The sequence below is a fragment of the Prionailurus bengalensis genome, chromosome A2 (genome assembly GCF_016509475.1).
Source record: "Prionailurus bengalensis isolate Pbe53 chromosome A2, Fcat_Pben_1.1_paternal_pri, whole genome shotgun sequence".
NCBI classification, from domain to species: domain Eukaryota; kingdom Metazoa; phylum Chordata; class Mammalia; order Carnivora; family Felidae; genus Prionailurus; species Prionailurus bengalensis.
In genome coordinates this window covers 119,619,382-119,631,874 of record NC_057348.1, presented here as the reverse complement: position 1 = coordinate 119,631,874, position 12,493 = coordinate 119,619,382, and the positions used below count along the sequence as shown (strand labels likewise).

Here is a 12,493-nt window from a genome sequence, read left to right as displayed (position 1 = left end):
ACATGGCAATAGCCTTTACTTCGTATTTGTAAGCCATTTTTTGGCTCCATAAAATAACAGCCTAAAATAGAATATTAACCACAATACTTATTAAGTGACAATAATCTCCATAGTATGCCATGTTAACTATAAACCCCTCCCCAAAGAGACAATACAGGGCATCGCGGGTTGTTTTTTTTTTTTTTTAATTTACCAGGAATATAGCAGCAAATTGTAAATAACCAAAATGTAGAGTCTACAACAGGTACACAGCTGAGAGAAGCCACTGGAACTCAAAACATGTTCATGCTGAGGGCATAGGGGCAGTGAAATTAACAATGGAACCTGTGAGATCAGAAAAAGCAAAAGAAGCTTGTTTCTCTCGACTTCTGGGACAAAGCTAATGTATCCGGAGCCGTAACACAAAAAACCTCCCAGGTACTGTAGACCATTCCTAATGCAGCAAAGTTTCTTTCCACTGAGGGAAAAGGGGAAACATCACCCCCAATGCAGCACAAGCACTGGTAACTCATATTTACTCTCCCCTTTCCAATCCCCGGCCATCCTTTCTTCTCTATGCAGGTTCCCAGGCTCTGGACGGTCATTACCGTAAATGCCATGATCACAACAATTGACTTGACCGTGATTGGCTAACACTCCACCGGGAGACCCTTGGAACCACTAGGGAACTGTGACATTTCCTCAAGTCTAACACGTCTTCAGCTGAAAGCTGCGCATATTTTTTTTTAAACAGCCTATCAAGAGAAAGAAACACATTAAATAAAAACATCAAGTTTCAGATGCATCTTTACGTTTAACTTTGGCAAGGGGTTGAGGGGGAAGGCTTGGAGTTTCACCGGGCAACCTAGAAACTACGGAAATCCTCAGGCCTCATTTTGTCCAACCGGTCCACTCAGCCTTCTCAGGGGAGAAGGCTGCTCCTTCACTGAGTTCAAGGTCATTGGAAATTCACCTCTTCAACCTTCACTACCAGCGTCCTAGACTAAACCCCGCCTGGCTAGCCTCTCGCTTAAAAAGACCTCTCTCAGGCTGCTTCCTTCTCAAGCTACCATTATATCACTCTGTTTCCCGTCATGCCCTGGTGCTCTTGAAAGAGTCCTCTATGCTGGCCACCTCCACTGCCTCACCACCCACTCACTCATTAATCCCTTCCAACCTGGTCCCCGCCCGGACTCCTCCTTCATAGGTCACCCGCCAGAACCCAACAGCCAAACCCAACAGCCTCTGCTCAGCCTCTCACTGCCCCGGCTCTAGCAGCGTCTGACACCGGTGACCACACGTCTGTGGCATTATTTATTTATACCCTGCCTGATTCCAAAAAGGAGAAAAGACGGCTCATAGCAACACATAAAACGGGCTGGGAGAGCATCAGCAAGAATCAGGGGACACCCGAAAGGGAAGAGGTCCAAAAAGAAACAAAGCTAAAGCCAAAAACGCAAACCATCGGGCAGTCATTCTCAACCGGGGGCCGTGGTGGCCCCCAAGGGGACCTCGCCCCCAAGGGAGAGGTCAGGGAGGCTGCCCAACATCCTGTCACGCACAGGACAGCCCTCACAACGAAGAATCGTTCAGCCCCAAGTGCTAACAGTGCCAAGTCTGGGAAATCCTGCCACACGGTCCGTAATGACAACAGCAGTAGTAGCAACAACGGTGAACATTAATAAAGCACCTATTATGTACAGGCCCTATACTAAATACTCTACATGCAGTATCTCATCTAATCCTCACAACGATTCTGCCTGATGGGAGCCATTGGAGGCAAAGAGGTTTGATGTTTAATCTCCCCTCTTGAAGTTTAGATAAGTGGAAAAACTGTGGGTTCTAGAAGAGTTATAGGGGGTTTATTTTACTCAAAGAGGAAAACAAAACAAAACAGAATTCAGCTCTGATGGTGAGCTAGTCCACCAGTAATCCAAAGGCCCTGTATCAAGTGACTATTGTAAAAGCAGCGTCCTCCCTCCCCTTTCTGAAATAACAGTCCTGAACATCTGGTGGGCAGGATGCGTCTGGCTTACTTCCAGGGGGAAAGTTAAGGATGGAAGAGGCCAATGCTGATGTATTTCACGGGGCTTTGAGGGAAGTAGTTCAAACTATTCAAAGTAGAAAATAATAATGATGAGGAAGATGATGGGGGGGGGTGGGGATGGGGCCAGGGGCTTTGACGACATCTTGGTGAAGAAAGCAAGCCCACAGCAGGCATGATTGGCAAGTGAGAGCTGCTTCCCTGTCAGAAGGCAGGTAGTCTCTGGCAAAACAGACCAAAGGATTCTCACACTCACCTGCGAACAGCCTGGGGCACTGCAGACAAACGGCCTCTCCTGCTCCAAATTCATCTTGGATTCCTCATAAATCTGAAGGGTCACGGGGAGAGGGAGGAAGGAAAACAGAAAGCCATGAATATCTCCTGCTTCTACCTAAGAAACATGAGAAAGGCTATTGCTCGGAGCCCCTTGCAATGCCAATCCCCAAATTAGACAAGATAAACGTTAACGTGAGCACAGGTCCCGCTGAAGTTCATTAGGCTTCCTGCAGTCTGCCTTCCTATTGTTCGCTTGAGTGCGTATTTATTGTACTTTGAAGAAAAATGCCATGGGGCTGTGCAGCAGAGATTCTGCCTCTGGAAAACCACCTGGACTATGTTATTACCTGGTGAGACCGCACCTGCGCAAGAAGATTCCAAAGTAAAGTTCACACCTGCCCTTTGGAGTTGGCGGGAGAGGAGGAAGCGAATGGGGTTGTCACCAGTGTGGTGACCAACCCTGAGCAGCAGTCACATAATTCACCCATGATTGCCCCACCAAGCTTCAGGACAGCCACAGGATGAAAATAGCCCTGCAGCCAGCTCAGCAAATGACCCCAGTGGTGAGCCATGATCTTAAATTCCCTTTCATCTCAGGCATTCACGGATGCCTCAACAAAAAGTACCCGAGTTATGCAGGGAGAAACAGAAATAAGAAAAGACGGAAAACATCACCTGGGATATTTTGTTAATTTGGTTGCACAGGCTGATTTGAAATCAATATTACATTAAGGCCATCGCCCATCTGATCTGCAGCAGTTATCTGGCGTAAGGTAGCTTTGTGGGGAGAAATCTCACGTTACGGTCTCAGGCATAGGTTAAATTCGAGTGTGGGTCTCTTCTTATGTAGGGGTGAGGTTCTGAGGTAAGCTTATGAGGCAAAACTTGAGCATAATCAAAATCACCTTGACAAATCCTCCCCCAACCCGATAAAAGTACATACACGTGGTTTTGTGGTTACCGATCTATACAGCAACATAAAAATTTTTTAGACATCGTGAAGTACTATGCAAATTTAAGTTTCAAAATTTAAACCGTCTTCTAAGTCACACTTTTCTTTCTTGCCAATTTTAGAGTTGAGTTTAAATAAGCTACGTGTGCTGCTGGCGGGACGTGGCTCTCTCAGGGACTCATAGACTAAAGCCTATTGCTTTATCTCTGAAGCACAGGAAGGAACTTGCTTCCTTAAAATGGTACCTGCAGGTGATACCAAAGGAGTCCCAAGTCACCTTCACCCTTGAAAGAGGGAACTCTGCTTCTACTCAAGAAATAGTTACCCTTTGTCCAAGGAAGCTTTATTATCTTGCAAAAAAACCCAACGCTAATCTGTCTGTCACTATACCCTTGCCCCAAACACTGACAGACTTCATATCTATTCTTTGGGAAACAGGTGCACGCTTTCACTTTTCTGAAATACCAAGCGAAAAGACTTGCCTTAGGCAACACTCCTGGTCAGATATTAAAAAACAAAACAAATTTACAAATGCAAATTCTTCTTCACACTGCTTCCTCTTCATACAATTTTCACTCAGTAAATACCCTTTCCGATCTGTGTCTGGATTGACTGCCCACTGGTCACTTACCAACGCAGCAACTTAGCATCATTTTATAGCTTTCCTGGGTCAGATGTATTGCCTAAATTATTTTACTCTATTATATGTGGAATGAGAAGGAAAAAAACAAGTATCTTTAGGAGCTTTCCACTTGTCCCCGTCTGAGGAAAGTCATGAGCAATTAAAAAGACTTCTCAGGGGCGCCTGGGTGGCGCAGTCGGTTAAGCGTCCGACTTCAGCCAGGTCACGATCTCGCGGTCCGTGAGTTCGAGCCCCGCGTCAGGCTCTGGGCTGACGGCTCAGAGCCTGGAGCCTGTTTCCGATTCTGTGTCTCCCTCTCTCTCTGCCCTCCCCCGTTCATGCTCTGTCTCTCTCTGTCCCAAAGGTGAATAAAACGTTGAAAAAAAAAAATTTTAAAAATAAAAAAAAGACTTCTCAAATCACTTATCACAGAGCATCCCTTCTGTCCCCTGTGAATGCTGATTTACTTCTAAGCCTCAAAATAAAGAGTGAGAAAGTGGTTTTGATCCAAGATAGAAAAAAACAACAGAGTAATTGAGTTATCCATTAATTAAATATGCTTTGTCTTTCTAGTAAATTTTTAAATGCCTTCCTGGAACTTTTCTGTCTCTGTGACCATGATCTGCCTAACTGGGGCTGGGTCATTTCATTGCTTCAGGCCTCAATTCCCCCTCTTTACAATAAGGCTATGAACATAATCTTCGGCTCCTTCATTCCTGTATCACACTGATCAGTGAGGAGGCCTGTAAGACATGCCCAAATTATGGAGAAAGGTCTCTGTCTTTAAGGGTGTGTGTGTGTGTGTGTGTGTGTGTGTGTGTTTGGAGGTGGCTGGTGGGGGAGGTTCTGTGGACAAGTGTTACTTAATCCTCACCATAACGTTAATTATTCTCTACTTATAAAGGAGAATCTGCTATAAGGTGAGTCTTCCTTGGATGCCACCTAAGACTTTTAGTCGCTGGGGCGCCTGGGTGGCGCAGTCGGTTAAGCGTCCGACTTCAGCCAGGTCACGATCTCGCGGTCCGGGAGTTCGAGCCCCGCGTCGGGCTCTGGGCTGATGGCTCAGAGCCTGGAGCCTGTTTCCGATTCTGTGTCTCCCTCTCTCTCTGCCCCTCCCCTGTTCATGCTCTGTCTCTCTCTGTCCCAAAAATAAATAAACGTTGAAAAAAAAAAATTTAAAAAAAAAAGACTTTTAGTCGCTAAGGTAACAAAAGAATGCCAATACAACAAAAGAAAACCAATACTAAGATTATCTGACAGTAAAAAGGGAAAGCTCCATATAAACGCATTTACGGCATATGTCCAGAAGTAGTAATTAGTGATAATAATTAGATTAATGTCCAACTAATAGCAGTGGTCAAGATTGGAAGTGCCACTACTGAAGGTTGAAAGAGATTCATTAAAAAGCCAAAGTGAGGAGAGAGATGGGCCAAGCCCTGCCAGGTAAGTATGAGAAGAAAGTATTTTTCTACCATAATCACAACTCTACCCCACACGCTGGTTCACCAAAATGCCGACTTTCTCCGTAAGTTCAAGCCTACAATGGGAATAATCTAGCAATTCTGGTTGGTATCAGCATGAGCTATTTTATCTTAATTGTTGGCTACAATGTGCCATAACCAATGGGTAACGTGCATAGGAGCTGCAGCAGATGCCACGGACTTAGACTATGGTGTGGATGCTTGAAGACGGGATAGGCCCCAGCCGTAGAGATTTACTCTGTCTTATTGAGCCATCATGGTATGGATGTTACGTTTACAGCAATATGATTAATCAGAGAAATACAGGTTGCCTTCAAATAGTTTAGATGTCAGTCAGCAGTATATTCAACTGAGTTGCTACTGTCATTTTATCATTCTATGCTTTAAACATGAATGAAGCTGTACTAATTTATCATATGCTACGGATCCCACGGCCCAAATGTTTTGGCAACACGGTGCCGGAATGAAAGTCCTAGGGTAAAATGGCAGTTGCTAAAATAAAATAGGCTTAAGTGATTAATAAAGTCTACGGTGAGTGGGTGTGTATACAGAAGTGTGTGAACCTCAACTGCTTTATTTTGACGCACTGCAGTTCCCACATTCAACCCTCGGCAAACAGCACGCCCTTGCTCATTGCTTGCTGTGTGGGTGTTTGTGATGGTTTTACTAAATGGTACCGCTCTGCCACACGGGCTTCATTACTTTTATCAACTAGTACGATCTGGTCTGATGTATTAGTGAAGAACCAGGTCTCTTTTTATGGTCTATTATTATGGTTCTCTTCCAGCAAAGGGTGTGACCACTATTCTCTCCAACGGACTCCTACGAAAGCCCCGCAAATCTTTTTCTTCTTATCATCCACTGAGTGGGGCAAATCACTCAGACACGATTTTAGCCAGCTTGTTCTGCATTAGGGCCTCCGAAGTCATGCCTCAACCTCTTATTTCCCACTCTGCTGTTTTACCAGCTGGGACATTTTAATGAACCCAGTTTTGTTTGGCAGTCGCCATACCCCAGGCTCCACTGCATAGAGTTGACATGGTAGGCGTTCAATAAATATTTGTGGAATGGATAATGAATCCTGAATCATCATCATAAACCACCCCAAACAGCTTGCCTTTTCTCTACTCCTAAGGCAGTGGTTCTCAAACTTTTGGGCCCAGAACCAAATTTTCAGCAAGGCGAGAGGTTGTGCAGACCCCTTGTTCCACTCGTTCTCAGTTATGGCCAGGGAAGACAGTTCACCAGACTTCATGAAAAAAGATGTCAAAGTTGCTTTTGGTGAAAACACTGAGATGAGGCTAGTTTCCATTAAATTTCACATGTAAGCGTCTTAATTCACTCTAAGTTCGGTCTGTTAATATTGCCATAGACAGTGAGGCCACTGAAGACCAGTCTCTCAGCCATGTGCTGGCTACTTATGATCCCTACAGAGCACCCGTTGAGAAACACTGAGTGACCCCATAAATTTGGTTAGATACAGTCATAATTGTGGCAGACACTATCTAATCATTTAAGAGTTTCTAAACAGCTCTATTTTTTGTTCCTCTTCTCCAAAGTTCAGATTCAATGTTCACTTAGAACAAATGCCTTATGAGTCTAATTTCCCTTCAAATTTTTGGAAAACAACACAAAACCCTAATAACAAACCCTAATAGTACATAAAGTGAGTAGAGGTTTTTCCCAGTTGACAAGGAGATGACAGGCTTGATTTACAATTCAAACCCTCAACTGCCACTGGATTCCTCAGCCTTGAAATGAGCAAGAATCTCTTTCATTGTTCAGTGTTTGACCCCACAAATTCCTCCTGGTCTAAAATGGGAAATCTTCCACAATGGCTGATGCAATCCATTCAAATGCTTTGCCAGGCATTTAGAGATATACTTGGAATTACCATTTCATGAAAGGCAAATATTGCAAAAAACAAATGTTACCAAAAACTTGGACAGTCTACACAAATTTCTATAAATATGTATTTTAAGCAAGGGCAACAACCGAGCTCAAAGGGAAAAAACCTACATCAACGAAGTTTGCTATAATCAGCCAAGAGTGATGCTTCCCTGTCTGAATCATAGGAAGCTGATACTTCCTTATCAGCTTAGTTAACACCAAACTCCAATCTCAGGTCTCAAATCTTAGAATGGAACAAATTTCTTCCAGTAACAGCAGACAGATTCACACAGTGACACAGGATTTGAAATATCAAGACACTAATAACGTTGTTTTCATCTGAAAATCTGTATGCACTTTTATCAACGCCAAAAGTTACGGGAGCTTCAAAAATGCAAACTGAAGTTGTACATACAAATGAGCACTAATGACAATATTGATATGTCCCCATCGGCTCTGACATTGTTAATCTGACCATGAATGGATTATAGATCTGAAGGGGGGGCTTGAATTTTAATACGAAGTTAATAACATCTGTCGACATTCACTGGCCTACTGCGAGTGTGGAAAGAGCCTTCTGGACAGGACTCATGTGAAAGAGACCTCGCTACCTTGCTGAGCTTACAAGATTGCCAAAAAGGTTCTAGAGGGGAAAACAGGTCCTTCCTACAGTGCTGAGGACAGCTAGCAAACAGGAGCATCTTGAGTTAGTCAAGCAGTGTGAGAGCAGATCAGTCTTTGTTTCTGGAAACAAAAGTTGCTCATTAACTACATTAGTTAAGTGCATAGCCAATATGTACTTCATGCTTCTGAAAAAAACAAGTATTTCTCTCAACATATTGGTCAGAAAGGCAAAGAGCCACATATAATAATAACCCAACAGAAATTCAAGGAGGCAGGATGGTTTTCCCAACACACGGCTAGCTCCTGGAAGAGAATTTTATATCCAGTGTGGGGCTAAGACTTTCTTTCTTTGTGAAGGATATTGTACCTTTCACTATCTCCTTTGCTCATCTATAAAACATGACCATTTAGGAAAACATTGTAAAATCAGACCATTCAAAGAGATACCATATGAAAAAACAATTCATGGAAGCTAATTATTTCCAATATACCTCTAGTTTTCTAACCTTAATATCATACTGTCAAACAGAAAAATAAACACCCTTGAATTTAAGTCCAAGAAAATCAGTTATTTTGTGAGTGTGTCCTTGTATCCCTTTCTGCCTTTCTGTGTAGGTCTCTCTTTTTTTCCTGTATCTTCGCTGTCTAAAACTCTTTCTCTTTGTGTGCCTATTTCTCTGTGTCTCTGTCTTGTCTTGTATGTCTTTCTCCGTCTCTCTTTGTGTGTCTGTCTCATACACACACACACACACACACACACACACACACACGACCATGTGTGCATACACACATTTTATCAGCTGTATTCTTCCTAGCCTTACTGGGAAAAAATATCTAGTAGGCTTGTTTCCTGTCTCAGTGTTATTCTTGAAGTGGGCTGCAGCTAGAATCTGAATTTCATTGGGCTATTATTATTTGCAGCTGTGTGACCTTTTTAACCCCCGCTTTTAAAGTGACATTTCAGCCCTCAAGCTTGACACGCCTTGAATGCCGCAAAGTTTTCGAACCAGAGATTTACACAGGGAACAAGACCAACAGTGGGACCGTACCTCCTAAGTGAAAATTTCACCAGGACGTGGCGAGAAGGGGGTGTGCTGCTGGGCAGTGAACGGCCAGTACTCTTCCCCGGAAGTCCTAAACTTTACACGTACCGCTACAGTTACTTCTTACTCTTCCACTCAAACCGGAAAATCTTTGTCCTTAAAACATGTTCGCCATCCACCGGTATCCCCAAAGTTCAGAGTCTTACAACCTGAATCACAGACTTAAGGAGGACTGTTTCGCGCAGTGCGTCAGGCTACACTAAGGGACTGGCCAAAGTCTCCTTGGAACCAGGGCCCCCGTTCCCAGGAGGAAGGATTTCCAAACAGTTTTTGTCTCTGGAAACTCACCCAGGCTTTGCTCCCCATCGGAGGCCCGAACAGGAGGGTGCTGGGGGCTCACGTCCACTCATGTACGCCTGCAGAGCTTTGCGGTTTTATTTATGTGGCGTTTATACTGTGTATGAAAAAACATTCCAGTGGGACTGGGTTTTCATATGTTAGATTCCTCTTTTTTTTTTTTTAAGTTTTCCATATGTTTCTTTGGATACGAGGCCTCTTTTCAAAGTTGCTGGCTAATTTCTACTTATGTTTTGCACAGTCCTGCCTTACAGCTTTCCTATCGATGGGTTCAATAGTTCAGAACGTATTTGCTAAAAGCATCAGTGTTGGGCACTCGAGGTGCAGCGCTGAAAAAGTCACCACAGCGTGTGTGTCTGTGCCTGAGAGTGTGTATTCAGGTCCTCCTCTTCTTGCTCCCATGGAGCATGATATTTTTGTTTCTTTTTTTGCAGGGCACACTCTATCTCTAAAAAAAAAAAGTATATTTGGCATGCATGTGGTTAACAAAGCACTAGGACAGAGATTCTCAGGAAGTATTAAATGGAACCAAATCAGCTGACTTATTTCTAACTGAGGACAACCTCAGAAGACATGCTGAAGGCAGCAAACTCTGCCTTTTTACCTGCTCCCAGTAAGAACACACTGAAGAGAAAAGCAATGAAAGGAGAAAAGAAAAGAAAAGAAAAGAAAAGAAAAGAAAAGAAAAGAAAAGAAAAGAAAAGAGAAGAAAAGAAAAGAAAAAAGAAAAGAAAAGTTAAATTGGAATAAGAAGGGATCCGGGGTTTCATTGACATGGTCATCTTTACCTTTCCAGAAAGTCTTCCACTGCAATTTAAAAAAAATTTTTTTCATTGATTTATTTTTGAGAGACAGAGAGAGACAGAGCACAAGTGGGGGAGAGGCAGAGAGAGAAGGAGACACAGAATCCGAAGCAGGCTCCAGGCTCTGAGCTGTCAGCACAGAGCCCGACGCGGGACTCGAACCCACAAAACGTGAGATCATGATCTGAGCTGAAGTCGGATGCCCAACCAAATGGGCCACCCAGGCGCCCCCTCTTCCACTGCAATTTAAAACAATTGCCCCCTAAAATCCTGAAAGGAAAAACTCTAACGGCAAAGAGACTGACTGCAAAACTGGGTATATACTTTTCTACAAGTCAAAAGCAGCCTGTTTAGAAAATCAGGAAAAAGTCAGCAGTACAGTTCTTTCTTCTCCCTTTTTGCTCTACTACAGTAAAAGCTGCCTTTTTTAGAATTACAACACATCCCAAATAATTCTGCTCTGCCTCTGGATAATTTTTGAGATGTTTGGGTCTATTGGCTTTTAAAACTGTGTTTATAAACAATGCATATTTTTAAATGGTCTGGAAAATCACAACATTCTAGTTGGTTTTCTTTTCACACATTCAAATAATTTTTATCGGGGAGAGTCGTTTTCTTTGTATCTCCATTCTATATAAATATCCTTGTATCCCCGAGCAACACAATACGTTTAATCCACCTAAGGGCTGCGATAATACTTTACATGTGAGTTTTCTTCTTGTGCGTGAATCTGAACTACAAAATTTAAGAGTGTATATAAACACAGTGGTGATCATGCCAGACCTCACTACTTTCTGCAAGGCCTGGTAAGAGATTATTTCATTTTAAGATTACTATTACTGACTTACTATTCAAAGACATTTGCAAATGATCATATGGAACTAGGTACTTTTCCCCTGGACTCCAACAGAAAGCTGGGCATTTCCCAGTTCCATGTAAAGTAGCCGGCAGTTTTGTGTTCAGAGCCTGTTACACCTCATGGCGTCAGTTGGACACAAGGTAAAAATACACTCAAAGACTTGATTCAGATTCCTGACACACTATGCTTCAAATGTCAAGCATGTGAACATTGGACGGTCCTAAGCGGGTCACTTAAAGGCCATGTGAAGGCAAAACCCTTATGTCATCTGAAGATGCTGCCGTCATTCTAGTAGGGTTCGCTCTCTGAATACTAGCAAAAGGCACGTCTTCCTCTGCCTTCCTAGGGAAGGCATACTTTCTTTGCCTGGTCCGGAAAGGGGATGCGGAAATATGTGAGGCCAATTGTTAGGTGCCTCTGTTCCTGGGATCCCCGTTGCCAGTTAACAGGTGGAGGGCAGGGCTGTGAAACATTCTGCAAATTGCAGAACGACCGGCACAGTGTGGTACCGAAGTCTCCTGATCCAACACCCCACAGTGCAGCTTTTGCAAGGGTGATAATAGCAGGAGCACCACTGCCCCCTGGCCTGTGCCTCCTGGTTCCCAGACAAAAAAGCAGATAAGAGGACAGTAAGAGCGAGACCGTAAAACAAAGCCCGCACACGACAGAGGAAATGAAAATAAGGGACTGAAGGCATATCCACCTCTCTCTACTTTTCAAAGAGCTCTGAAAAACTTAACCCAGTTAAGCTTAGGATGAGGCTAAATTCAATGCCAATGAAAACTTTATGAATATTCAAGAAAGCGTGTGAAATTATCACTCCCTCTCCTAGTGGAGCAGGGGTGGGGACAGTTGCCAAAATTTTAACTAAGCATAAGCATACCCTTTCAGGTTCAATCCACAGAGGAGACAGATGAGTAAGCTTGTATAAGCTACCTAGATTTTTTTTTTTTAAATAAATTACCTGGTTTGGCTACCTACAGTCCCCACTCTCCAGTTAACTTACCACACCGTTTTAAGCAGTGTTGACTCAACAGAAGCAAAATAAAGCATTGGCCCACGGTGGAAATATGGCTCTTTCTCAGATGCCTTTTCACTCCTGATAATTGCCTGTTGGTTTTATATTAATGCTGAGGATAGTCCCATCAAAAAGAGCGTGTTTTTTTTTTTTTCTTTTTAAAATTTAAGTAGAGAACACCACAAGCTTCTAAATTCTGTTTTCATGTGCCGGTACCATCAGCCATCAGCTCACAGAACACTTACTAGGGAATACTGGCCTCCTCAAAAAAAGTTTTCAATAAGAAAATGTGTTAATAGGCCAAATACACACACACACACACACACACACACACACACACACACACACACACACACACCTTTTTTTCTCTTGGCCTGTTTTCTTACTAAGAAGTTGGGGTGTGTGTGCTTATACGTACATATTCATACACACATTACAGAGATGATTTCATCCCCATAAACTAGTTCAAACACTCAAAACTGATGCCTAGTTCCTAATGTAACCCAGAGGAGAATACTGAGCTCACAAGGGGGCAGAGTAAGAAA

General features: G+C 43.2%; 1 protein-coding gene across 2 annotated transcripts in view; it reads right to left on the bottom strand.

Moving 5' to 3' along the window:
• CREB5 (cAMP responsive element binding protein 5) overlaps window positions 1-12,493 on the bottom strand; it is a 401,666-nt gene that overhangs the window by 325,594 nt on the left and 63,579 nt on the right. For both annotated transcript variants that reach the window (XM_043589166.1, XM_043589165.1), the window contains exon 2: window positions 2,280-2,351. In XM_043589166.1, coding sequence (XP_043445101.1) covers window positions 2,280-2,333 — 54 coding nt within the window. In that variant the 5' untranslated portion in view covers window positions 2,334-2,351. The remainder of the gene's footprint in view (window positions 1-2,279; window positions 2,352-12,493) is intronic.